Source organism: Macrotis lagotis, chromosome 1, assembly GCF_037893015.1.
Source record: "Macrotis lagotis isolate mMagLag1 chromosome 1, bilby.v1.9.chrom.fasta, whole genome shotgun sequence".
NCBI classification, from domain to species: domain Eukaryota; kingdom Metazoa; phylum Chordata; class Mammalia; order Peramelemorphia; family Peramelidae; genus Macrotis; species Macrotis lagotis.
This window is the reverse complement of record NC_133658.1, coordinates 343,111,647-343,139,357: the sequence shown is the minus strand read 5'-3', so window position 1 is coordinate 343,139,357 and position 27,711 is coordinate 343,111,647. Positions and strand designations below refer to the sequence as shown.

The following is a 27,711-nucleotide window of genomic DNA, read 5'->3' as shown; positions in this document are numbered from 1 at the left end:
ACAAACTTCATCTTTTCCTCTCCATTCCCTCTACTAGTTCTCTTTAGAAATCTGGTTACCCTTTCTAATACTGGCTGTGTTTTGTATTCATTCTAATTTCACTGGTCAAGGTTGGGGAGTTGTCATACTCCTTGCTCCCCATTGCCTCTTCTTGGTTTTCTCCTTCAGTATAATCAAAACCCAAGTAGCTATTGTCTACAGATTCCCAGATCTTTCCTTCTTCATTGTTTAAAACTTGGTTTAAGTTTCTGTCAATCTCTGTCCTCCTATTAGGGGACTGCAACATAGATTGCCCCTCAAATACCCTAACTCCTCAGTTCTTCAACCTATTTATTTCCCATGACCATCTCCTCTACCCCCATCTCAAAGACAAATATACCACCTGTTTAAAAATCCTGAAATTCCTTTACCTGTCCATAATTTATTGGCTTTTTACCTTTGCTTTCTCTTACATTCTTAGTTTGCACTGTTAACAATCCCCTTGATCCCTCAATTCTCTTGCAATTTCCCCTGCATTAGACCCTCTTATCTCCCCATCTTGACTCTGATGAATCAGTTCTCACACTATGCTCCTCTTTTGAAAACCTTGCCCCCCTTAAACTGTCGATTTTACCCAGCCAAGCCTCAACCTTGGATTACTCCCACAATTCCACTTTGCACCGACACACATGCTACTGAATGAAGGTGGAGACAAGCAGATAACTGATCGATTTGGGTCTACTACAAATTTATGTTCCATAACCTCAACTGGGTTCTTGCAGCTTTAAGGCAACCCTACTGTATCTCAACTCACTCTTCAAATCTCCCATAGCTCCTTCCCCAGTCTCTCAGCTAAGAACTTTGCCTTGTATTTTATAGAAAAAACTGAGGCCATTTGCCATGAGCTCCTTCTTCTCCTCTATCTCCAATTATTCAGATGCCTTTTCTCTTCATCCCAGTCTCACATGAAGTGGTCTTGTAACCCCTTTGATTGTTGACAAAAGAGTCTGATACTGTTTAGTAACCACACATGGCCATTTATTTCATATAGGGATCTGTACAAATTGTATTTACACATATATTCTTTATAGAATAAGTAAGTCACCTGAAGTTAGGAGAGTATGCTTTTTGTCCCCTTGTTGGCAAAGGATGTCCTCAGTCTCAACAAAGGAGCTTGCAAGGCAAGTGAACTTTCCTTTCTTTTATCCATCAGGGTAAAAGAGAAGCTAGTTGATTTTGCTTTCAAGGAAGGCTTTGGGTTGGGTGGAGGGCCTGATACAATTTAAGGATTCTGACTTCTGTTCCTTCTAATGAACCCCTTCACCATGTTAAGATATCAGTCTCCCTGTAGCAAAAGGCTAATATACTCCTCTTCCTCCCTTATATAGACATAGCCTGGCAGGGTTTCACTCTCTTCACTAGGGAAGGAGAGTTTCCTTTGTCTTCAAAATCATCAGGATGGCCCCACAGAATGCAACCACTTAAAGCTAGACTGCCCCTAAGCCCCTGGGGATTATTCTCATCACCTGGTTTGGCCATTCTTGTTAAACCTTGAGTAGGATGTCACAGGATCCTCCCTTCATCCTGCTTCAGTTTCTTTTAAAGTGCTTAGTGAAAGTTCAATGTCTGACACCCTGCCTACCCTATGGGAAGCCTCCTGCCAAAAAATTAAACCACTCATCTCATGCTTTCCATGTGGTCAGACTAGACAAAGGTTTCTGGGTGAGAAAGGAGTGAAAGCAGGATTCACCTAGGGGAGTGCATCTGATTTATCTTTACTTGTAACAAAATATCTGTTAAAGAGAGCCCTGCAGAAGACAGGAAAGATTTAAAGGAAGACGGCTGAGTGGCTATTTAGCATTTGACACCCCAGTTTCTCTAAAGAAGCAAAAAGGCACTTTTTTCTAGCCCAAGTCAGGTTTATTTTAAACCTGATTTTGGGTATTGGAAAAGCTACTTTCTAAAGGAATTGATGGATTTAAACTTGCTTCCCCCACAGCTAGTGCCACAAGTATAGGAGCTTGGGTTTGATTCCTCCAGGATCATACTGAGCTCCATTAGAAACTGTAATTCTCTTGAAGGAATGGCCAAATTCTAGCAATATTCCCTACAAAATAAGAAATTGTCTAGGGGAAAGACAATTGAACCCATGAAATGATAAAGAGGTAGTGAGTGGGTGTTTTTTTTTGGGGGGGGATGAAGAAGGGACCAGAGAAAAGTAAGGGAACTGGGTTTCACTGTGGTTTGGGTTGTTTACAATTATTGATTTGGGCCTACTTAGAAAAATCACTTGAAGGCAAGTAGTTTTCAGGGTCTCATGTTCACCTTCCTAAAGAGGAATTCTTTTTCCATTGTCAAAGAACATTCATAAAGCAAGTTTATAGGTTCCAAAAATAGTAACAATGTGACTTTTATAAGCCATCTTTGTGGCGAATGGGCTAGGAAACAGGAAGTAGATGGCCAATAATCATTGCTCATTTGTGATTTACAGGGTGTCCCCAAGGGATTCCTAGTCTGGGAATAGCTAGGATTTGCCCAGTGACCTATTTCATACCTGTTCCCTTAATTCTCAACTAAATGCTTTGGGAACATGGAAAAAAAATTAACACAGAATCCTTGGCTAACTGGGTCATGTCAAAGCATCACTGATTGGAGACCTTAGAAAGTGAACACAGAAAGAATTATGTGGCCAATGGATTATCAGGACCTTACAATTATATTTAAGAACTTTCTTTGTTTTCTAATTGAATACTTGCAGACCCACCCTGGCTTTTGCTCATCCTTCTTCCCATCATTCAACTACTGTGATGGTTCCTTCTTCCTTTACATAAAAAGGAAGAGAAGCAAGAGAAGCCCCGGCAGTAATAAGGACAGTGGGGCTCAGGTTTACTACTGGTCTCACATAATTCAGTCAAGCCCAGTCCACATGAGCTCCAAAGACAAAAGGGAGTTAAAGTAACTCAACTTCCCTGTCATAAGGGAAGATGGCAGATATCTGCCCAATAAGAAACCCACTGCTTAATGACCAAAGAGATACAGAGATTTAATACCATGGCCCTAAAAAGCCCTTGGTGTCTTTAGACCCTTCCATTAGCCCCTGAAGCAAAGGCAAATCATGGACAGGGTAGGTGGGGTGGTGGGAATAGAAAACCCTTGACATAAACCCTTTTAATAAAGGAATGCTGACTTCCTCTCAATCTTCCCATGGAAGGATGAGAAGCTTAATTTAAAATAAAAGAAGCCTCCTCCCCAGTTGTCAGGGAAATAGCTGTAGTGGAAATTTAGGAGCCCACTCAAGGGCACTCTTCACCACTGCTAAAGCAGCCGCTCCCAGAGCCACTGTCAGTCCCATCACTGCCAGCTTCACAAAGCGATTGGTCCTTGGTTTGGTCAGGATATTTTTTGTTCGATTTTCAGGCTGCAAAAACCCTCGGAAGCGCTGTCGCAATACCATGTCCGGCCTTTGTTGAGCAGATGCCAGTTCAAAGTCTTTAAAAGTAGAGGCTGCTGTTCTGAAAAAAAGTGATGAGATGAAAATTTGTGCAGTGAGCAAAATGGAAAGACAGTTTTGAGTGGGATAAAGTTCTGAGATTTCTTCAGTAAAATATAGACTGAATCTGGTTAGCTATGTGCCCCTCCTTGACAAAGCAAACTCCTGGGGTATTGGAGTCAACTGACTTCACCTTATCTGTTGATGTCCGGAGAATCATTCAATCCCTGGAACTGAAGAGATAATCTGGTTTCAGTTTGGATTTTATGCTCCTTTCCCTAAGGTAGTTCTCTGTGTTTAGATTGTATGACCACATTCCTCACTAATGAGGGTGGGTCAGTGGGGGGGGGGGGGGGGGGTTGTCTTGTTAGGATAAATGCGATTCTTGAACCTCTCACTTTCACCTCAATCTCTCTGTGGCCCGTTCCTCAAGAATCTAATAAAGCCTACTCTTCATACCTTGAGAGATCTCCAAAATTTAAGTGGTCTTTGTCCCACACAGGTTTATACATTTTTCTCTTAAAATTTAGGGCCTGTGAAGTTTAAAATGGGAATTTAGCTATCCATGTATATGTCTCTTGAACCAAAATTTCCACATAGATACTTACTCACCTCTCGGCTTGCTGCTGAGCTACCTCCCTGGCAAGCTCAGATGGAGGAAACTGAACGAAGAGATCTCCTGCTCTACTGATCAAGGTTTCATAGGGCAAGTCCTGAGGGATCTGGGATAAGAGGTGATGAACAGAGGCCATGTCACACTCACAATCAAGGACTTCTTCCTCTCGATGCAACACAATCTGCAGAGATAAAGTCAGAGATCCTGCAATGAAAACCTGAGAAAAGATGCTTTCAAAATTTCCTACAAAATCCATTACCCATTTTGGATGTAATATTAAACACATAGATGAAGCAGTGGATAGAGCACCATGCCTAGAATCAGAAAAATCTAAGTTCAAAACCAACCTCAGATAATTCCTAGTTTTGTGACCCAGGGCAAGTCATTTAACAAATATGTATCTCAGTTTCCCTGTCTCTGTCTGTCTGCCTCTCTCTCACTCTCAATGGGGTTAAAGAGGCTTAAGTAATTAAGTGTCTGAGGCCGGATTTTAACTCAGGTACTCTTGACCCTAGAAACCCCTAGAAACAGTGCTCTCTTAATGAAGCAGCCTTACACAGGGAAAACATGAATTCAAATGCAGACTTAACTACTTACTAGCTGTGCAAGCAAGTGAATTATTTCTCAGGTTTCTAGTAGAGATCAAATGAGATAATAGATATAAAGGGCTTACAACACAATATACATGCTAACTCTTATTATTATCATTACTATTATTAATATTAGATAACGAAAGTCTTCTTGCTGAAGGCTTATATTGTGTGAATGCCTAAAGGTCCTTTACAGTCATAGGCTCAAAATTCTTATTTAGACACCCAAAACAATCCTTTTAGGCAAAACAGAAGGGAGGAAAGGTTTAATTCATGCACAGCAAAAAAGGTTTCCATTGAATGCCACTGTCTCTACTTTTCTGTGCAGTGTACATATGAGGTGTCCCTTACTTTTCACTTTTAAAACTTATTTTTTTTAATATCCAGTTACTTTTAACAGTTAATTTTTAAAACATTTTGAGATCCAAATATTTCCCTCCCTCATGGCTAATAATTTGATACAGCTTATAAATGTGCAATCACGTAAAATAAATTTCTGTTATTAGTCAGGCTGTAAAAGAAACTAACTGTCCCCACCAAAAAAAAATTTAAGATAGTATTATTTGATCTTGCCATTTGTTCTTTCTCTAGAGGTAGATAGTGGAGAATGGTTGCAATAATATAGGACCTTGAATCAGAAAATTTAAGTTTAAGGTCACATTTATCAACTGCATGACCATGGGAAAATCACATCGATTTTCTGAGTGTCAATTTCCTCTACTGATTAAAAAAAAAATGTGTCACTTATGATTCATGAATTGCTGTGGTAAAAACAACTTAGCCAACCTTTTAATGCTTCTTCAGCATTTCTGAATTTGGTGATACTGTGGCAGACAACAATATTCTGTGGGGCATATATTAATCTTTTCAACTTCATAAGGCTCACAGGAACTTTGGGATTGCTAGTCTTTGAAAGCCCAGGCTCAATCATGGAGTCAGAGTAGAGATCTCTTGGAGGGTCCTATTATCAATATTAGCACCTAATTTTTCTTTTTCTATAGGCTTATGATTTTTATTAATATTCTCATTTTCCCCCACTTTGTCCCAACTGGAACCTATGAATCATATCACAAATCAAGGCACACAACAGCACTGAAAGTAGAACTGTACATAGTTCAGTCATTCTGGAAAAGTGATTTGGAACTATGTGTTACTATACTGGGCATACATATTCTTTATTATTATTTGTTTTTAATTTAAGGCAATGGGTTTTAAGTGACTTGCCCAAGGTTACACAACCAGGCAATTAAGTTTTTGAGGCTGAATTTGAACTTAGGTCCTCCTGACTCCAGAACGAGTGCTCTATTCACTGTGCCACCTACTTGCCCCCAATACATATTCTTTAACCCAAATAAACCATTACTAGACTTCTACCCCAAAGAAATAAAAGAGGAAAAAAAGATCCATCGTTTTACAAAAATATTTACCAGTTCTTTTCTAGTAAGCCCCCAATCTGGAAACTAAGGGGTGATCTATGTCTTGGGGAATGGCTAAACAAACTGCAGACTGTGATTGTAATGGAATATCACTATGCTAAACAAAGTGATAAAATGGATAATTTCAGGAGACACTAGGGAAATCTTTATGAAATGATGCAAAGTGAAGTGAGCAGAACTAGAAGATAACTGACAAAATGACATTATACAGAAAAATAACTTAAAAGTTTTTACAACTATAATAAACGAAATGTTAAATCATGACAGACAATAAATCATATCACCCATCTTCTGCCAGAGAGGAGATACATTTAATAATTATCTAGCTGTGTGACCTTGGGCAAGCCACTTAATCCCATTGCCTTCCAAAAAAAAAAAACCCTACACCTTAAACAATATGGGATGCAATAATCAGGGACAATTTTAGGAGATCTGTGATAAAGAATACCATCTGTAGCCAAAGAAAGAACTGTAGAGTTTAAATGAAGATTAAAGATTATTATCTTCAATTACTAAAATGCCATCTTAGGTATTACATAATTTTGCTATCTCTAATATTTTTTTTCTTCCTTAAGGATATATTTTTTTCCTTCAGCACATCCAATTTTGATATATGCATATCATGGAAACAAATGTAAAGACTATCATATTGCCCTCTGCTGGGGGGAGGAAAATTTTAAAATTCAAAACCTTGTAAAAAAAAAATGATTGGACCACTACTGGGTCTATACTCTGAAGAGATGAAGAAAAAAGAATATCACTTGTACAAAAAAATTCATAGCAGCCCTATTTGTAGTGGTAAAGAACTGGAAATTAAGTGAATCTCCTTCAATTGGGGAATGGCTTAAACTGTGGTATACGTATGTCATGGAACACTGCTGTTCTATTAGAAACCAGGAGGGATGGGAATTCAGGGAAGCCTGGAGGGATTTGCATGAACTGATGCTGAGTGAGATGACCAGAACCAGAAAAACACTGTATAGCCTCTAATAGCAATGTTGATGGACTTGCTCATTCCATCAGTGCAACAATCAGTGACAATTTGGGGCTGTCTGCAATGGAAAATATCATCTGTATCCAGAGAAAGAATTGTGGAGTTTGAACAAAGACCAAAGACTATTACCTTCAATTTAGGAAAAAACCTGTTATCTTATTATATAATTTTTCTATCTCTTATACTTTACTTTTCTGCCTTAAGGATATGATTTCTCTCATCACATTCAACTTAGATCATTGTATACCATGGAAAAAAATGTAAAGACTAACAAACTGCCTCCTGTGGAGGGAAGCTAGACTAGGGGAAAAAAATTGTTCAACTCAATAAAAATCTTTCTTTAAAGAAATGATTGGGGGTAGCTAGGTGGCATAGTGGATAAAGCACCGGCCTTGGAGTCAGGAATACCTGGGTTCAAATCCGGTCTCAGACACTTAATAATTACCTAGCTGTGTGGCTTTGGGCAAGCCACTTAACCCCATTTGCCTTGCAAAAAAAAAAAAAACCCTTAAAAAAAAGAAATGATTGGTAGAAATTACTATTGTAAATAATTATGAAACAAATAAAATATTTATATAAATTTTTTTTAATTCTTTAAAGGGGAGGGGGAGAGGGTCCTAGATCAAGAAGCAATATTTCCTTTTCCCCAAATTTAGGTGGAAACCTGGAAAAAGGAAGAAATTCCTTACTTGGGACTCAGATGAACATATGTAGCTCCTAAAGGTGCAACAAGATCCTTCTTATATTACCCTTTCCAAGGGATGTCATTAGATTGTTTTGCCACAGACTTATGACTAATACTTACCACAGCAGCAAAGTAAATGGGCATCAGTGGGTGGCAGGCCAGGAAGAAGTCATACAACCGCACCACATGCCTGAAGTCGGACAGGACATGGCCAAACCAGGTAATCAGCCAGCTGAGTGCAAAGATGGTCCCTACCTCAGCACTAAGAGTCAAAGGAGATCTAGTTGTTAGATTCTGTTGCAACTTTCTCCACATCTCCCCTCCCTTTCAGGCTTTCCCAGCCTCAGATTTGGCAAGATATTTACTTGAGAAATATATTTTCTGGCAGCTTTCTCCAACTAAGAAAAAGCTGTATTCCTTAGGGCTTTAGTTATCCAAGGCTGTAAACAGTAATGCTAGTGGCAGTTTGATGATGAAAGTTCTGGGGCTTAGATTCCAGAAGATTTGCATTTAAATTCAGTCTCAGGGTAAATCACTTAACCACCCTGTGCCTCAGTTTCCTCATCTGTAAAATGGAGATAACAGCACCTACTTTCCATACTGGCTGTAAGGATCAAAGGAGATAATTGTAAAGCATTTGGCACTGTGCCTAGCTCATATAATAAGCTCCATTTATTGTTAAAATAAAAATAACTCATGCACTAGCAACCTTGGATGGTTGTCATAAGGTCAGCAAATTGGCATACAAAGTTGAGGTTTTGAGGTTGTTTTGTTTTTTTCTTTTTGGTGAGGGGAAGAACTAGTTGAAGAATAATAGAAAGAGTCCAAAGACTGAGTTCAACCTGTGACCACAGGCTCAGTTTCCTCATGCTATTTGAATGAACTCCTTTAGAAGATTCCTTCAAGGAAAGGGTTTTATAAACTATAACAAAACTCATAAACATCAACTACTGTCATTAAGTTTCACAAAGCAGTTGTTAGCACTATCCCACTCCCCAAATGCTCTACAAACCTAAATATCATGGCACAAGAATTAAAGTCATGTTTTTTAATCCCACCATTTTTAGAGTAATTCCACCTTCTATTACCTTCTGACAGATTCAGATCTGCTTTTGTGAGGCTTGGGTAACATGCTCTTAAGCTAGGATATAGATGCTTTCAATGATCTGCAGACTTAGCATAACTAAAAATCTTAAGTAAAAAATCTAAGAGATGGAATCATCTTTCCAAAGATGACACCCAAATCAATATATCCAGCTTTAATCTCATTTCCAATCTCCCAATGCCAGCTGACTGATAAACTTGTCCACCTAGGATATCCTCTAGGCTTCTTAAATTCACCACATTTGGGGTAGCTTGTTGAGGCTATGGTTAGAGCACTGACCCTGGAGTCAGGAGGACTTGAGTTCAAATCAGACCTCAGAGAGTTAATATTTACTTAGTTTTGTGGTCTTGGCAAGTCATTTAACACCACTGTCTTCCTAAAAAATAAAAGAATTCACCACATCCAAAACGGAACTCATCATTGTTAGCCCAAGCACTCTCCTCCAACCTATTTTCCTGATTTCTGTGGCAGATACTACACTTTTCTAGTCACTCAGGGCCACAACCTTGGAGCCTTCTTTGCCTTTTTCTCTCTCCGTTCTCACCTCTATTCAACAGCTGGGAAGTACTGACAGTTTAACCTGTTTAAATTTTAGCACAGTCCTTCTTTCTACTTACCCTAAATCAGTTGTTCCAGCCCCAATCTCCTCTTGCTTGGATTATTTTAATTGGACTTGTAATTTTAGTCTTTCTCTCCAATTCATATTCCATATAGCCACCAAAACAATATTTCTAAGGCATCAGTCTTTTAAAAAGGCTCCTCTAATCCAAAAGTCTTCATTGGCACCTTAATGCCTTTAGGATAAACTATAAGCTCAACAATCTTTCTATAACCATTGTTTCTAGTTTTTGGTTCTCTTAAGTTATAAGCAAGAGAGATATCAGCCATTCCCTGAATTCAGCACTGTTTCCCTGCCTCTCTGGATTTGCTCAAGCCATCCTCTAAGTCTTTTAATCTTGACCTCTCAGAATTCTTCTCATCCCATCAGTGTTCAACTCAGGAATCACCTCCTCTACAAGCTAGAGATTTCTCTGATTTCCTCCACTGGTACTTGCCTTTCCCCTCCTCAAGTTACCTTGTTTTTATTTTTGACCTGCAAATCTATTAAATCCTATGCCTATCCTATGAGTGTATTTGTCTTTCAGCATGAAACAAACTAGAACCTACCCACCCACACTTAATTCAAATTTAAGACTATGAAAATAGCTTTGAATTCCCTAAAGGGAAAAACTTGGGGAGACCATATTGTATACCTCTGCATGAAGTCATGGAGGTCTGGATTCACCTGATCTATGATGGGCATCAGGTAATTTAATATATGCTTGGTATTGTCCATTGTTGAGTCCATGAAATCCCTAGGGTGAAATAAGAGAAAGAGTTTGGTCAGGCCAAAACTAGATTTAAGTTCAGCTAGAGGATAATCCATTCAGCAAATGGACCAGTAATGAGCTCAAGAGGAAAAAATTTTTTTTAAATGACAAGTAGGCAGAAAATGTAACTCCCATCTTCTTACAGTTCCCTGGCAAAATACCTGAGGTGGTGGGTAGAGAGCTTCTCCACTAGTGATGTTGTCAGCCTCTCACCCACAACGAGCAGAAATGTGACCACAATGTCATGATATCCCTGGTAGTAGTGCAGTTGGGGATTGCGTTCTAAAACATACAAAATGATGTCAATCAGTTCCTCCTGGAGCCCTTCTCTTTGTTCATTAGGCATGTCTGGAGATGGAGAAAGAGAAGCACATGGGCATGACAAATAGTCAAAGAACAAGAAAAGGAAGGACTAGACTGGTTTGCCCAAGTACAGAATGGTGGTTTTCTAGGGAAGTATATAATCAAAGAATGTATCCCACTATCAACATCCTACAAAGGATCCTTGTGACTAACTTCTAGATCACTCTGCATCCCCCATGACATTTTCTCAAGCTTCACCCAATCCAACACAAAATTGTTCAATTATGAAAAAATGATTTTTTTTATGAAAGATGGTTATGATCTTTTGCTCCAAACTCTTGAATGGGTTACTGCCTTACTGCATTAAATTCAAATTCCCTACAGTCCAGCACCTCCTCACATTTCCAGTTTTATCTCAGCCTATTCTACATCCTTCTACTCTCTTCTCCAGACAACTAAAATGGACTGCCTACTCTCTTCTGTATGTAACTACCATGGTTTTCTTATTTTACAGATAAGGAAACCAATTTCAAACTTAAAGCAAACTATTTCACACTGTGAAGAGTGAAGATTTAATGTCATCTTCCAGTCAGCCTCGAACACCTTCTAATATCAACACTATCATCTACTTTCTTCCTTCACTCTGGTCACAGAAAACATCCTTTCTAATGAAGTTAATCCTACCTATCTTTGATCCTCACCTCTTCAACCTCATATAGAAATTCAGAATTATAAATCATACATTTATACTATTTGAGACTAGTCTATTTCCAAGGACAGTTCCCTGTTCCTGTTTATCTGTCCAATTTCAAATTCTTTGCTAACATCTTTTTATCTATTTCCCCATATCTCTTTTCAGTCTTTTCTTCTTCCATTAAGTTAAGCTTGTGGTTAGAAATTTTCCTTGCCAAGGAGAAAATTTTACAGAAATGAATGTTGAAAACTTTCTCTACATCTAACTGGAAAAATAAAATACCAATAAGATAAAAGTAGCATTCTCCTGCTGAAACTCTTATCAGTTTTCCTTGTGTCCTCCTTATTTTTTCTCTTCTAGTTTATTCTAAATTCTATCCCATAACTGATGCTATGTCCACAAACCCTTATTTAATCATTCTGAATGATCAAGTTTGAATTTCATCTTCTATTCCATTGTCACTGAAGTTGTAGATATTACTCTTCTTTTATGCTGGGTCTCACACTTTTTAGAAATACTAATTCATGAAGGAAAAGTCAAATGAAGCAGTCTTATCCAGTGCAAGTTACTGTCTTAAGTCTTGAAGTCAAGTTCTACTCCCTACTTAGTTTGATCACTTTTCACTAAGGTCAAATTAAATCAGCTTTGGATCTAGATCTATCTTCCTATTCTTAAGTTCCTTCTACAGAAAAGTCAATCTCTTGGTGTACAGATTCACCCAGAAGAAGTTCATGATGATATCTGTCTTTTCCCCAGTCGTACTGGTATAGTGGACAAGAATGCTGGACCTGAAATCAGGAAGATCTGAGTTTAAATCTGCCTTCAGACATTAGCTCTGTGACTGAACAAGTCGCTTAACTTGTACATGCTTCACTTTCCTTGACTGCAAAATGAAGACAATAGCAGTACCTATAGCTCAAGGTTCTTATGAGGACTGAATGAAATTATATTAAATAATTGTTTAAGAAGTTGCAAGGCAAATATCCTGCAAATCTTTTTCTTTCCTTTAGGAATGTGTCAAATGCCTCTTTAAAGGATTATCTTTTTATCCAATGATGATTAGGTTTAATTTTGTAGACAGATTATTTTGGGTTGTAGATTGAGCTCCTTTATTTTTTAGAATGTACTATTGTATTCACTTCGCCAAAGTCTCATGACTGAAGTAATCCTGGGTTATTTGAACATGTTTCAATTCATCTAAAAGTTGTTCTGAATGCTTCCGCAATTTATTGTTATTGAAATTTAAATATTACTTGACTTGAAGTGTCAAGTGTGAAGTTTTCTTTCTAGTAGTTGATAATGTTAGTTCAGTGCTATGCTGTCTTCATACAAAAGTTCTAACATATTTGGTTGTTTAAAATTTCTTGTAGCATGGTATTCAGGTTTCTTGATTTGTCATATACTGAGAGTCCTATGATTCTCTTTTTTTGTTTGTTTGTTTGTTTTTAGATTTTTCAAGGCAATGAGGTTAAGTGGCTTGCCCAAGTCCACATGGCTAGGTAATTATTAAGTGTCTGAGGTTGGATTTGAACCCAGGTGCTCCTGACTCCAAGGCTGGTGCTCTATTCACTGTGCCACCTAGCAACCCCCTGAGTCCTATGATTCTTACATTATCTCTCTGCAACCTATCTTCAAGGTTAGATTATTTGGATTGTAAAGAATTCATATATTCCAGACCTCTTGTCTTTTATACCTGTTCTGCCAAATTTTCTTTTATTTAAAAACCTCAAATCTGTCATTTTTTTCTGAATAGAACGCTAGAATTATCATCATGTCTAAGTTGTTTTTTCCCAATTCTGCACTGAGTTTTGATTTACAACCCAATTTAATCTCTCAATTCATTGTGTTTTCTTCTAATTTTACTGATCTTTTGAACAACTTGGTAGTCTTTTTATTGCTATTGCTTCATGATCTCTGTGGAGTCCACAAATTTTTTTTGATCATGAAATTCTGATTTAATATCATGGTGTTTTGGCCTCAGCTTTTACCCAATCTTCCTTCTCTACTTCTGTCAGGTTTTTCATTTAGATTTCTCCTTGTAACTTTTGGTCTTTTTCATCCTCTCATATTCCCAGTCACTTATCTCTGATTTCTCTCCATTCTTCAGTTCCCTCTCCTTTTTTTCTGCTATTTCCCAAGCCTGTGTGTTCTCAGCCTCTTCGAGATGCAAGTATGTAGTGGCCCAGCCTCAAGACAAACTTTGTCCTCTCTATCCTGTAGCTATATATTATTGTAGTTTTTCATCCATCCATCCCCAAAATCAAAGTAATTGATATGGGAGACAGGGAGGACATTTCTTTACAACCAGACTCTGAGCTCTATGATTCTATGCTCTCTAATGCTATTATCTTTATCTTATCATTTTTTTCTTTTTTTAGGTTTTTGCAAGGCAAATCGGGTTAAGTGGCTTGCCCAAGGCCGCACAGCTAGGTAATTATTAAGTGTCTGAGACTGGATTTGAACCCAGGTACTCCTGATTCCAGGGCTGGTGCTTTATCCACTATGACACCTAGCTGCCCCAGAAGAGGATTCTTTACCCACTTGCCAAATAAAGGTTTGATTTTTTTAGTTATAAGTTACAGATGGTGTGATCTATATAGATAAACATAGTATCCATACACAATTGAAATTATAGTCCTCTAAAGTACTGAAGTTGTTAAAAAAAAAAAAGGATTTTTAGGGAAAATTGTCCTATATGTTCTAGACCAGGTAACTAGGCTGGAAAGGGAACCAAGGAATATATATGGGTATGTATGAGTAAAGCCATATAGATACATATTTTATATATAAGAAAAAGAATGCAGTCAGGAAGAAACCCTTTCAAAAGATAAAGCAACAGGTGACTACAGACCTGTTTTATGGTCACTGGTTTTCTATGTAAAACCAGGAGATTCTTTTGATCTCATGACCCTAAATACACAATTCCCTAGAGAATAACAAAACAGATGATGATAAAAACAGAATTCTGGTTCAGTTTTATTTTTTCATTAAGAGTATTTCTTACTCCTCCAAGATGTAAAGATGACTAAACAATAGAACCATATGTTCAGACAGATAGGCTAAGTGCCCTCCCAAAATATCTGTATATCCAAGGATGGCAATATAAACATCTGATAATATGAACTAAATGTAATCAACTTAAGGCATTAATGGGACTTACTAGTGCTCAAAATCCAAACTATTTTACTCTTTAAAAGCAGAATGACCACAGCTCTGATCCTTATTAAGTAAGTCCCACTGATGACTTGGGGATATTTTCCCTTCCCTTATTGGTTTACTTATCAATGTCAGGCATAATTAATTTTAGTTTGAACCTTTCAATCATAAGCAAGAAAGTTAAGGATTCAAGGGATAAAATGACTCAACAGATGGACACCACTGGAGAAAGGATCAAAAGTGTCATGTATTAAGCTCTTTTGCCTCCCAGCTGCCCACCTCATCGGTGTTGTTGCTGATGCTGCTGACATAAATAGCCCAAGAATCCTGAGGGGGGTGGTTAGAGGGAGAAGGAAAGAGTCAATTCATGGGTAAATACAGATGATTGACATGAAAACTACAACAATGTGGGGATAAACTAGGGACAGCAGAGATTGGAACAGGGAGCAAGTCAGGAGAGTCATTATCTCACCAGGTGGGAACCTCCGTAAAGATCGCCTCACATCTAGTAGTACTTGCTGGTAGTCCTTGCTATCTTCCCGGAGAGACTTCTCTGAGAGAAGAAGAACAGCAATATTTCATAACATTATTTTGTGCCCTTCTTAGTCAAATTTTATCCTATTCCATGAAGCCTTCTCTGAAGTCCCCTGGTTGGTAATCTTAACCTTCAGATTTCAAAGTAGTCATAGACTATTTTGATGCAAATCTCTCTAATATACTTACCATGTAATACATGGTTAGTATAACTATCTCTCCTTGACATTGTATCCCCTTGGGACTGTAAACTCTTTGGGAGTAGAACCATGTGGTATCTAACCCATGTATCACCCTAGCATGGCATGATGATCTGCACACAGTGCTTGTTATAATTGTAAAGAATCCTAAAGTTGGAATTATTTTCACAAGTCTTCTAGTCCAACCACTATCTGAGGGGTCATTCTGCACTACAGCAACCCTAACAAGTGGTCAAGCAGCTTTTGCTTGAATTGCTGTAATGACAGCATTCATTCTATATCATGAGGAAGCTCATTCTGGCTGAACATTTCTTCCAACGATGAAAAAAACTTTTCTAAAACCAAATATAGTCAGGTTTAAAACAATCTGAAAGAGAACCAAAGGCTTATCTGTAGGAACAAAAATACACTGACTTGCTTCTCAAAATAGGACATAATTCAGATCAAGTCTTTGGCAGAAATTCAGTCAACAGGATTTGGTGTCAGACCAATACCACTCAAACCAAGGTCTACTCATTTTCATAAAAATGATTAAGTATTATTATTAAACAAGTTATAGGTAAAGGGAAAGTACACAGGGAAATCTTACCTGTCCATTACTCCTTGAGTCTTTTTTTTAAGGTTTTTTGTGGCAATGGGGTTAAGTGGCTTGCCCAAGGCCACACAACTAGGTAATTATTAAGTGTCTGAGGCCAGACTTGAACTCAGGTCCTCCTGACTCCAGGGCCAGTGCTCTATCCATTGCGCCACCTAGCCACCCCTACTCCTTGAGTCTTAAAGAGTTATTATTACCTTTTTCAAAAAAGATCTAAAAAATATTCTGAATATCACAGAAACGGGCATTATAATTTTTTTAAAGTTCATTTTTTTCTACCTCATCACTACAATTAGACAATCAATCAAGGCATTACAGAAAGGATAATATGTCAGACCATGCCATAGTAATCAGTTTACAAAGAGCATTCATTTCTAAACAAAACTTAAATCAAAAACTTTATGAAGATGACAGGGAGAAACATTAAAGAGCCCTCTTTCATTAGTACCTACATACACACCAAAAACAAACAACTTCCAATAAGATGGGGAATTCTGAACCTGACTAGGAAACATCTCTGTTACAAACACTGAGAGCTCAGGGTAGGAGAATTCAAGGTTTAAAGAATTTAAAGAAGCTAAGATCCTTGCCTAGAAACAATTTAGTGTCTTGAAAACCATCTATACTTCCTACTGTGTCATATGAGCTGATGAGTTTTCTGAAAGAAAATGTGAGGCAGCAGAAAAAAAAAATTGAATTTAATCTACTAGGGCATATACAACTTTTATAATGATCATTCTTCAAGTGTTTAAATCTTTTCTCTTCCTTGGATTAATTTAATCCTTGGGGAAGAGAGCAGAAGGGATTTTGTCACTTGGCTGCTCTTAATAAAAAAAAAAATTAGAAAATTAGTAGATGGAAAGTCAAGATAAGACCTAAATAGAAATGAAACCCAGGTCAGGATGGGAAAGTTGGAAACTAGGGCTACTGTCCTAGCCTAACAAGCCCCTGAGGATTTTTGAACAGAGGGAAATGATTAGTTCTATGTTTAAGAAATATTTAGAGGTTGTGTAATAAATCGATTAGAGACATGGGAGAGATATTAGGGAGGAAGATTAAATCAAGAGGTTATAATAACCAAGAGTCCAGGTCAGAGGTGACATCTTGATTAATACCTGGGCAGCATGAGGAACTGGATAGGGCCTGAATCTGGATTCAGGAAGACCTAAATGCTATTCCAGATTCAGATAGGGCAATCAAACAATAAACACTCATTAAGTACCTACTAAGTGCCCAGGCATTGTGCTAAGGTGCTGGAGATATAAGCATGCAAAACACAGTCTTTGCCTGACAAGGAGCACAAAAAGACGACAGACAACATGCAAACAAATATATACAAACAAGTTATGTACAGGATATAAAAGGAAATAATTAAAATAGGGAAGGCACTAGAATTAACAGGGACTGAGGAAAATCTTCCTGAAAAATACTAGAATTCAACTGAGAATTAAAGGAAGCCAGAGAAATCAGTAGTTGAAGTTGAGAAGGGAGAGCATTCCAGAGACAGGTACAGCCAAAGAAAATGCTCAGAGCTGAGAGATGGAGTAACTTGTTTATGAAACAGTTAGGAGGCCAGGATCACTGATCTAAAGACAGTTAAGTCTAATAAGACTGGAAAGGTAGGGGCAGGGGGAGGTGATGAAGAGTTTTGAATATAGAAGCCACTGGAGTAAGGTAGTGATGTAGTCAAGATTTATGCTTTGGAACTGAATGGAGGATTTCTAGTAGACATTCAGTTACTAAACTTATCTAAAACAGAGTGGAGAGACAGTGAAGACACAAGGATGACCCCTAGGATCTCAAGGGCCTGGAAAATGGTAAATAATAAAAAGGAATGGCAGGAGGGTTTAAGGGGAAAGATAAATTCAGTTTGAGATGCCTGAAAGGCAAGACAGGCAGATTTGAGAATCATCCCTCTACAGACAGTAATTAAACCCAAAGGAGTTGATAAGCTTGCCAAATGAGATAGTATAGAGGGAGAAGCCTAGGAAGGAACCCTGAGGGACACCTGCAATTTAGAGGGTATGATCAGGAGGTGAAATCAGCAAAGGAAACAAGAGTATTCTAGTCAGATAGGAGAAGAATTGGGAAGACTAGTGTCCTGAAAACCTAGAGAGAAGAGAGTATTTAAGGAAGAAAGAAAATGGAGGTATCTGGCAGACAATCTTTTGAGAAGTTTAGCTACAAAGAGCAGAAGAGATATAAGCTCGATGGCTGAGATGAAGAATCAAGTACAGTTGTTTCAGGGAAAATTACATTAGCTCTAATTCAATTGCCTCAACTAAAAAAGGAGGAAAGGCACCAGCATTTAGGGCCTACTGTATGCCAAGCAATGTACTAAGCATTTTACAAATATCTCTTTGGATAGCACCTCCCTCTCAGAGATCTAATGAGGATAAAAAGAGATGACATTTGTAAAGTGCTCTGACAACCTTCAAATGCTGTATAAGTGTTAGATATTATTTAAGAAAGATAATATAACATTAGGCTACATTAAGAAAAGCAGTCTTTAAAATGAGGAAGGTGAGAATCTTGATGTCCTCTATGAAAGTTTGGAGTTATGTTTAGTTCTAGAACTTAAAAATATTTATAAGGTTAGTGATAAGATAACTGGAAACCAAATTTTACCCTCAAGAAAATTCTGAAGGGGAGAAGAGTCTTTAAATATCTGAGAGTTGATTTTAAATGAGAGTTGACTTTTAGAATGGTCCTGTTTGGATTCAAATATCTTAACTGCACTAGAAGTTATAAGGAAATTTTTTTTTAGGTTTTTGCAAGGCAAATGGGGTTAAGTGGCTTGCCCAAGGCCACACAGCTAGGTAATTATTAAGTGGCTGAGGCGGCATTTGAATTCAAGTACTCCTGACTCCAGGGCTGGTGCTCTATCCACTGCGCCACCTAGCTGCCCAAGGAAGAAATTTTTGCAAAATATAAAAAAAATTTTCCTAATTATTAGATCTGTTCAAAAATAGAATGAGTTGCCCCAAAGGTAATGATGTTGATAATGATCAGCATCATGACAGTTTTGAACTCCTCATCACTGGTTGGATGACCACTTCTGAAAGAAGTTAAGATTAAATGTCCTCTAAGGCCCCTTATAACTATGAGATTCCATAAAGATGAAATAAAAACATGTTTGACAAGTGCCAAGTTTGATAAGTTGTAGCAATTGTATTGGTAATTCTACAGTTCTATTTCCCACAGAAACCTGCAAGCAAATTCAGTAATATTTACTTCTACGCATCAGCAACAGAGACAAAAAATCTCTGAGACTGTCTTTCCTTTCCCTATTTCATGGTTATTACTTTCCCATGATGCTCTTCCCTATACCTGGTGGAGGAGGAAGATCATTTATGTTGACATTGAGAAGTTTTGGCCACACTTCACGGCGGATATCATCGGTCAGGAGCCCGCCTTCACTAATTGCCATGCGTCGAAGAGCAGCTATATCAGTAGGATCACTGTTCAGGGCTTGGTGAATCTCTGCAGCTTTCCTTTTCTTCTTAGTATTATAGTCTACAGAAAGAAAAGAAAGAAGTATTTTTGAATTGACTCAGTGCAAAATTGGGACAGGAGTAGTAAAAATAGGTGGTCATCTAAAGTATAGAATGGGTGAGAGTATGTATTTGTGGGTGTATGTTGTTTAACTATTTTATTTGAATTGAAATTGACACTAGCATGGACTTTCGGTGTGAAAATTGAAATGATTGACTAAATTGGCAACTAATTCCCCTTTAACATATAATCATAGAGAGACTTCAGCACTGAGAAGTTAGGTAATTTGCCCATGATAACAAAGACACTGTATGTCAGATGGGGCTTAAACACTGAATAATACAAAACTGCAAAAAAAAGAGCTGTCACTCCAGGTCATCTAGTACAATGTCCTCATTTTATATTTTTCAGACCTGATAAGGGTTGTCTTTATTTAGAAGGAATGACTGATAAGTGAGGTGTAGAGACAATAAGTGCTACATATTTAAAGGAAGGAAAGACTACTATGGACTAGATATCCCAGGGAAGGCACATAGAAGATGTGGGACTTGTAGAATAAGGAGAAAATGTAAAGGAAAAAGGAGAATATTTTAGATGGGGGAAGAACATGAACAAAAGTAGTATGGCATAATGGAAAGCATGCTAACTTCAAAGTCAGAGGATCTGGTTTTAAATCTTGTATCTTATGAAGAAGTCATTAATGCTCCCTGGGCCTCAATTTACTCAAGTAAAATATGGGATATTAGAGAACATAGTTACTGTTATAGTTCTAAATCTATGATCCTAGGCTTATAAGCAAAATAACGAGCAGTCTGGTTTGTCTATGCAGTGTTCAAATCCTTGAATATTTGAAGAGAACCTACTATGACAGGCTAACAAAGGAATAAGGCCTTGAATTTGTGCCTAGAGAATGATTCTATGCCACATAACCTGAGTACTTACAGGATGAAGCTGCTATATTATAAATTTTAATAACAAAAATGTTGCCTACTTACTATGTGTCAGAATTTTGGTAGATGATAAACTAAGGCAGACACTGGCTGGTATTAGGTCATGATGTCAAAAGTAAAAGCAAAACAATGACCTACTTAGATGACTTCCTTCCCCACCTGGTCCTACTTTTCATGATAATCTAATAGCCTTGAAAGCAGTGCCCTATTTCCTTCTGTCAGTACAGCACCTGACTAGTCAGATGTTTGATTAAGAAGTGATTCATGTACCTAGTTCAGATGTCTTATGTTTTTCCTAAGTTGACTTGCTTGTAGAGCACATACTAAAGAGGCCTAATTCAAACACAGAGCAAGTTCTACACAAAGCCTTAGAATAATAGTTTACCATTTATAAGGCACTTTACACACAATGTCTAATTTGGTATGATATGACAGCAAGGATGAAATTAACTTCACTAACACAATCTATGACAACAAGAATGATCTTTGTTTTCCACAATTAGAAAAGATATCAACACTGATTGTAATAACAGTTTCTAGTTGATCATATTGAACACTGTTTGAAAAATATGAGGCATTAACTGGAAATCTTCTGTATTAAGCTTTTCCTAAAGGCAGGAAAGGAAATTTGCCTAAATTAGCTCTAGTTAGCTCTAAAATATTACCTCCCCCCTTCCTCCACATACCTTACTATGATATAGCAACACTGCATTAGATGGGAAAGAGGGTGGAGGAAGTTGTTGCTACATATCTGGGGGAAAAGAACACTGCTTTTAATCATATGAATTTCCACAAATTTGGGTAACTATCCTGACAAAATAGTAACTATTTTGAAACATACTACAGTTCTAAGAAATACAGCGTCTAACTATATTTGATTTTATCCCACTTTCTTAAAATATGCTGCTATTAAACTCACAAGCACCTACCATATGCCTCATCATGTCAGAGATGATAATAGGTTTTCAAAGGCCATATTAAACATATCCTGGCAAATTTTACCAGACCAAAAAAAGCTTCCAATGTAGACCCAGCAATGAACTGTTTGTGTGTGTGTGTGTGTAAAAGCTTCCTGTAGAAGAAGGTGCTTGAGATTAACACTTGCAGGAAGAGCAGCAGTGTCTGAGGCTGAAGGAAGAGGAGTGTCTAGGCATGGATGATGGCCAGGGCACAGGCTCAGAGGTGACAGATGCAGTGTCCTATGCAGAGACCAGAGAGAAGGCCAGTTGGACTGGATCTTCAAGTGCTGACGGAGAATTATGCAAAATGAGGCCAGGACTTTAAAAGCTAATGACAAGTTTATATTTTATCCTAGAGAAAACAATACCACTTAAATTTATGGAAAATGAGAGCAACAAGATCAGATCTGTGCTTAAGGAAAATTACTAGCAGTTGTATGTAAATGGAGGAATCCATTCTAGGAATGCTGGGAATTGTAAGCACAAAGGTATGGAGGTAGGAAAGAGCAGAATGAGAACAGAAAATAATAATAGCTAGTAAGTATAAAGCACCTTAAGGTTTGCAAAGTATGTTATCATGTTTGACACTTACAACAATTCTGTTAGGTATGGTGCTATTCATTTTTCAGAAGAGGAAACAGAATGACTTGTCCAGGCTCACACAGATAAATGTCTGAGACAGGATCACACTCAGGTCTTCCTTAGCATCCCATCCACTGAACTTCCTAAGAAAGCAGTAACTAGTAGAACTTCTCTGCTTATGAACAAATCTCTTGGGAATTCCCAGGAAAAAAGGAATTCTATACTATTGTGTTTGTTCATTCTCTATTAAAATTATTCACATTGTGCAATGTGATTTAAGTGGATCTTAAAGTTCTTGAGATGAGGGCAGCAGCTTTCTAATTATCTCATTAAGCCACTCCTAATTTTGGATGAAAAAAACAATCTAGAGTTCTAACTCTACAAAACAACAGGTGTTTCTGGTTGAGACAGCATAATGAATTCAGAAAGAAAATGATGACTAACAATATTCACTCAGTTATCCTTCTCTCTGTAGGGATCAGAAAGTTTTTCCAAGACACTAAAACACGATGACCTAAAAATCATCTTTCTCCTCAGCATAGCAGCCCTTCAAACCTTTTCATCCCCCATCAATGCTCTTACAACTTTCTCTCTCAGCTGAGAACTTATTTCATAACTAAGGTTATTGCCAAAAACTCTTCCTTCTTCCCTCTTCTTCAGTCTCTCCCTGTCTTTTGGCTATTTCTCTAATGTCTATAAACATGTCCATATTTCCTCCATCTTCAAAAATACCCAATTAATTCCCCCCCCAAATTTATTGTCCCATAGCTTGCTTTCTATTTGTGGCTAAAACCCCTAAGAAGGTCATCTACAACTGAAATCTCCACTTCTTTTTCTCTTATTCTCTTTTCTTTATACTCATCTTCTTTAGATTTCTTTAACAATGTTTTGTTTCTCCTACCTGTTAAATCTTCAGTTGCCTTTGCTGGATCTTTATGCAAGTCACACCTGCTAAAAAGTATCTCTTTTAGTTCCATCCTCTTCTCCAGTCTCTTTTCTCTCTATATGATTTCACTTTATAAAGTCACCAGCTCCCAAAGATTCATGCAGATGATTCTCTGATCTCCTTAATACAACTCCAATCTCTCCTAAACTCCAGACTACCAGTTCCACCTGCCTACTGGATGGACATCACAAATTGGATATCCTAAAGACATCTTCAATTTAATAAGGCCAAAACTTAATTCATCTTTCTCCCCCAAATCTTCTCTTTATAACTTCCCTATTAAGGTCAAGATCAATATCATCCACCCAGACATCAAGACTCACAAAACTAGGTATCACCCTTGACTCTTCACTCTGTCACCAACACCCCCACATCCAATATGTTGTCATGTCCAGTCCGTATTACATTTATAATATTGAGGTCGATGAACTTCAATGAATAAATCCTTGCCCTAGTCTGAAAGAATTAAGTCTTTGAGCTACTAGTGGCATCTACTCCCATCCCATAGCTAAGACCACCTATATGTCCCTACACCCCTCCCAAGGTTCAGTGTATACTCATATCCCATTGTCTACCTAACCAATACCACCAGAAGACACTAAAATGACACCTGAGGACAAGAGCAATCTAGGTATTATTATTACCTACTCCTTAATCTAACCCCTAACACCACCCTTAGGCCTTTCCCTAAAATCTTTTGGGTCAAGAATGGTTCTTTTAAGTGAATTCACTGAACCCCTTTATATGCTTTTCAGTTTCCTTACCACCCCTTCTCTTCATCTAGTGCCCTCTGATCTAGGGACATGGGTCTCCTTGTTCATCCTAGAAGAAATCATTTCCTGACTAAGCATTTTCACTGGCTGGTCTTCATGTTGAAATTCTTTTCTGCCTCACCTCTTAACTCCTGGCTTCCCTCAAGACCCAGATAAAATCCCAATAGCCTTAAAATGCTAGTGATTGTGCTCTGTTGATAATCTCCAATCTTTCTTGTATATATCTTATTTGTACATCATTGTTTGCATGCTGTCTCCTCAAGAGAAGCTGTTTTTTTGTCTTTCTTTGTATTACCACTGCTTAACACTGCACCTGGGGCAGCTAGGTGGTGCAGTGGATGAAGCACTAGCCTGGGAAGTCAGGAAAATAGGAGTTCAAGTCCAGTCTCAGACACTTGTCACTTACTAGCTGTGAGACCTTGGGCAAGTCACTTAACCCTGACTGCCTCAAATCCAGGGCCATCTCCAGTTGTCCTGATTCATATCTGGCCACTGGACCAGGATGGCTCTGGAGGAGAAAGTGAGGCTGGTGACTTAGCACAACCCGCCTCACTCAAATCAAATTCATATGCTTGTCATGGCATCACCTCTCTGATGTCATGGTCTTCAAAATTAAAGGACAAACATCATTAATTATGTGCTTCATAAGGACTTGTTGACTTAAATTAACCTAATATCATCTAAATATCATTTAAGAGGTCCAGGATCTCTTAAAGGCATTATGGTTCACATCTTTCTAATGTCTTTATACAATAATGTCTGTTAGCTATCTGTGTTTATGACTTATGGACACTGGGCTCCATGGAGGGAGAGACTATCTTATCTCAACTTTCAGTCTCTCCTAGCACCCACCTAGTACAGTAGGCGCTTATGAAATTTCATTCATTGAATTAATCCTATTCATAGCATTTTCCATTAACTCTTTTTTCTTTTCTTTTTTTAGATTTTGCAAGGCAAAGAGGTTAAGTGGCTTGCCCAAGGCCACAAGACTAGATAATTATTAAGTGTCTGAGGGTGGATTTGAACTCAGGTACTCCTGACTCCAGGGCCACTGCTCTATCCACTGAGCCACCTAGCCACCCCTTTAGATGAAAGGCTTTTGTCAGGGTTGAACTCATTTCTAAGAGTTAATGGAGGGGCGGCTAGATGGTGCAGTGGATAGAGCAGCGGCCCTGGAGTCAGGAGTACCTGAGTTCAAATCCAGCCTCAGACACTTAATAATTACTTAGCTGTGTGGCCTTGGGCAAGCCACTTAACCCCATTGCCTTGCAAAAACCTAAAAAAACAAACAAAACCTTTCATCCCTAGATTCTTCTCATTTATTCAAAGTTGCGTCATAAAAGGAAGCAAGACTGAATATAGTATCCTGTACAAAGGACAAACATCTGGAATCTTGGGAAACAAGACTGCAAAAAAACAAACAAACCCCCAAAGCATGATACAATTTGGAAAAGATTCAATAATATCACAAGAATGGAAGCCATAAGACAAGGCAAAAAGTTATGATGGGAAAGGGCCTAAAGAGTCAGTTGACATTGTAAACATTACTTCTGAGATATCATTCTGTTTAAAAAAAGAGGCAAAAGGAACAAAAATTCCAGGGTAATATATTACAATTATGCAGAAAGCACAGCAACAAGTAGGCAAGCTAGTTATATTGTTTATCCTGGAAAATGTCTCAGGGCCCTTAGTAGAGAAATGAAATTACCAACTGTTCCTATTATTATTAATTTCTCATGGAATTATGCAGTGGTTAAAATCAACAAGAATTTGTGGGTTGGTATGATAATCTAGTCTGAAGAAAGGAAAAAGGATGTTAGTTCAGATAATGGTGTAAATTTAGGAACTAATCCCACTCCTCTTCAAATTTCCATTCTCAATTTAAAGGTGCCACTGCTCCAATCTTGGGTTTTTCATTCTTCTGAGTCTTTTTTACCCTAGCAAAATTCTGGAAACCAGTGCTAAACTGACCTGCTGTTTCTCTGAGACTTTGTATTCTTTCTTTCTGTTTTTCTCTCCCCCATCCCACTTCTGGCTTTCAATATTCTGCTCTAATCCCATTTTCTGAAGAAGACCTTTCCCAGTTCTTCCCAGTTGCTATCATCTTGCTCTCAGAGATGCCCTTCCATCAAATTTACCTATTATAATAGAAGCCACCATCATCCAAGTCTTACCTCTCAGGTCTGAAACTTAAATTCTAAATCTTCACACTCTCACTCTCACTATCTCTCTCTCTCCTTCAAGTCTAATCAGTTGTGAATTCCTCTATTTTCTGACAACACAAATTTTTTTCTGGTAGTACCTCATCTATTTCCTGGCTTCCAAGAACTCTCAACTCAAACTCCACATTTTCTGCAAGCAATATTCCCACCCCCCCAGGCTAGGGACAATCCCTCTGAGGCACCTCCTATTTACTCTTTATACAAACTTATTCATAGTTATTTCTCTAAGAAATAAGCCTCTCAGATGGAGACTGTGGGTCTTTGTGTCCTCCAGGCTTAGCACAGGGCCCGCCCAAATCATTCAGGCTCATCAACTGACCAATAATTGGATCAACATTGAGTCCAGATTGGCTATAAGTGAATGCAAGTAAGTTTCAAGTTTTGGACAGAAGTCCTGCGGCCCTACCCCTCCCAGACTGTTTTTTTTCCAAAGAGTCCCACCTGTACCTCCTTTCTTTCCAACCTAGATTTAATCAGTGAATGGGCACTGCCTCAAGCTAAAAGCTGTTAAAGACTAGATTAAGGGGTGGGCTAGGTGGAGCAGCGAATAGAGCACCCGCCCTGGAGTCAGGAGTACCCGGGTTCAAATCCCACCTCAGACACTTAATAATGACCTAGCTGTGTGGCCTTGGGCAAGTCACTTAACCCCATTGCCTTGTAAAAAAAAATAAAATAAAAAAATAGACTAAAAAGATGAAGATTCTCTCCAATCGTCCTGATCCATCTGGCCCCCGGACCCCGCCGGGGGCTTGGCACACAGTGCCCCTCACTTAAATCCCCTTCACCCGCAGGTCCGCGGCCTCACCCCCATCACGGTCCTCCTGGGGAATGCAGCTTGGCCGGCACGGACCGAAATGCCGCCCCCCGAAGCAGCAGGGTGCAGGTGAGCCCCCAGGCCTCACCCGTGAAGCCGGCACGTGTGGATGCCGGGGCTGGGCCCTTCCGCCCACAAGCTGCCTCTGCGGACCCCACTCCGGGCGCCCGGCGGCGGCAGCTGTGCCCTTAGCGCCCCGGCCCCGGCACCCGGCCGCCTCCCGACGCGCCCCGGCCCGCTCGGCCCCCGGTACCTGCCGTCTCGTCCGCGTGCGGAGATGAAGGGGCGGAGAGCCCGTGCCCCCGAGCCTTCGGGAGAGCCATGCCCCGGGGCCCCGGCTCCTTGCCGCGCCCGCGGAGGAGGCGGCGGAGGCGGCGGAGGCGGGGCCGCGGGCCTCGGGTCGTCCGCTCCTCCGCGCCCCTGCCGCGTCAGCGCGACCTCGCGCCGCCTGCACGTGACCGGCCCCGCCCCCGTGCGTGCCCGCGCCGGCCGCGACCCGACGAGATAAAGAAAGACCGAAAGAGGCGGGAGAAGGGAACCACTCGGGAACGCGCCGCCCCCGGGGTTTCCACGGCAACCGCGGGCGGGCGGCCCCGGAGCTTCCGGAGGCGGGGCCGAGCGGGCCCAGGGTGCACCGCGGCCGAGAGGCGGGGCCTTTCCGGAGCCTGCCGGGACTTCCGCCGCCCCATGTGTGGGTCGGGAATGGGCGCGTCCGGCCGCGCCGCGGGGTAGGGGGGACCGGCGCCCTCTCAGCGCCTCGCAAAGTAAGGGAGCCGGCGTGGTCCGTCGGAACATGCCCCGCGCTGCCCGCCCGCCCCTTAAGCGGGACATGGGCGAGGCCAGGCCCCGCGGCACCGGGGTGCAGATCTCTTCGGGCCGGCCAAGCTCTCTGCCGAACCGCGTCTGAGGTAGAGGAACGGCCGCGGAGCGCCGCCTCCGCCTGCCTGGGCCCAGCCATAGCGAGGAGCTGACCGCCGCCAGCAAGGACTCCGTGAATGCCGCTCCAGCCTGGAAGGACTGAGGCGCTTTTTATTTCTATTTTTTTAGGTTTTTGCAAGGCAAATGGGGTTAAGCGGCTTGCCCAAGGCCACACAGCTAGGTCATTATTAAGTGTCTGAGGCCGCATTTGAACCCAGGTCCTCCCGACTCCAGGGCCGGTGCTCTGTCCACTGCGCCACCTAGCCCCCGATTGAGTCTTTTAAATACCACCCATCATCTACTCT

At 39.7% G+C, this 27,711-nt stretch overlaps 1 protein-coding gene across 3 annotated transcripts; it reads right to left on the bottom strand.

Annotated features, from left to right (window-relative positions):
* On the bottom strand, positions 1 to 26,921 carry TBC1D20 (TBC1 domain family member 20). Of its 3 annotated transcripts, none has more exons than XM_074211819.1 (8): positions 26,742 to 26,921; positions 19,078 to 19,263; positions 14,891 to 14,971; positions 10,427 to 10,613; positions 10,149 to 10,250; positions 7,911 to 8,052; positions 4,082 to 4,266; positions 1 to 3,491 (listed from the first exon to the last, which is right to left on the bottom strand). In XM_074211819.1, exons 1-8 carry the CDS (start codon positions 26,809 to 26,811, stop codon positions 3,236 to 3,238), a joined length of 1,209 nt encoding a protein of 402 aa, XP_074067920.1. In that variant the 5' UTR covers positions 26,812 to 26,921; the 3' UTR covers positions 1 to 3,235. The 3 variants fall into 3 exon arrangements, with proteins under 3 accessions (XP_074067920.1, XP_074067921.1, XP_074067922.1); XM_074211820.1 differs by having other exon boundaries at positions 10,427 to 10,547; XM_074211821.1 differs by having other exon boundaries at positions 3,383 to 3,486.
* Positions 26,922 to 27,711: the final 790 nt, after the last annotated feature.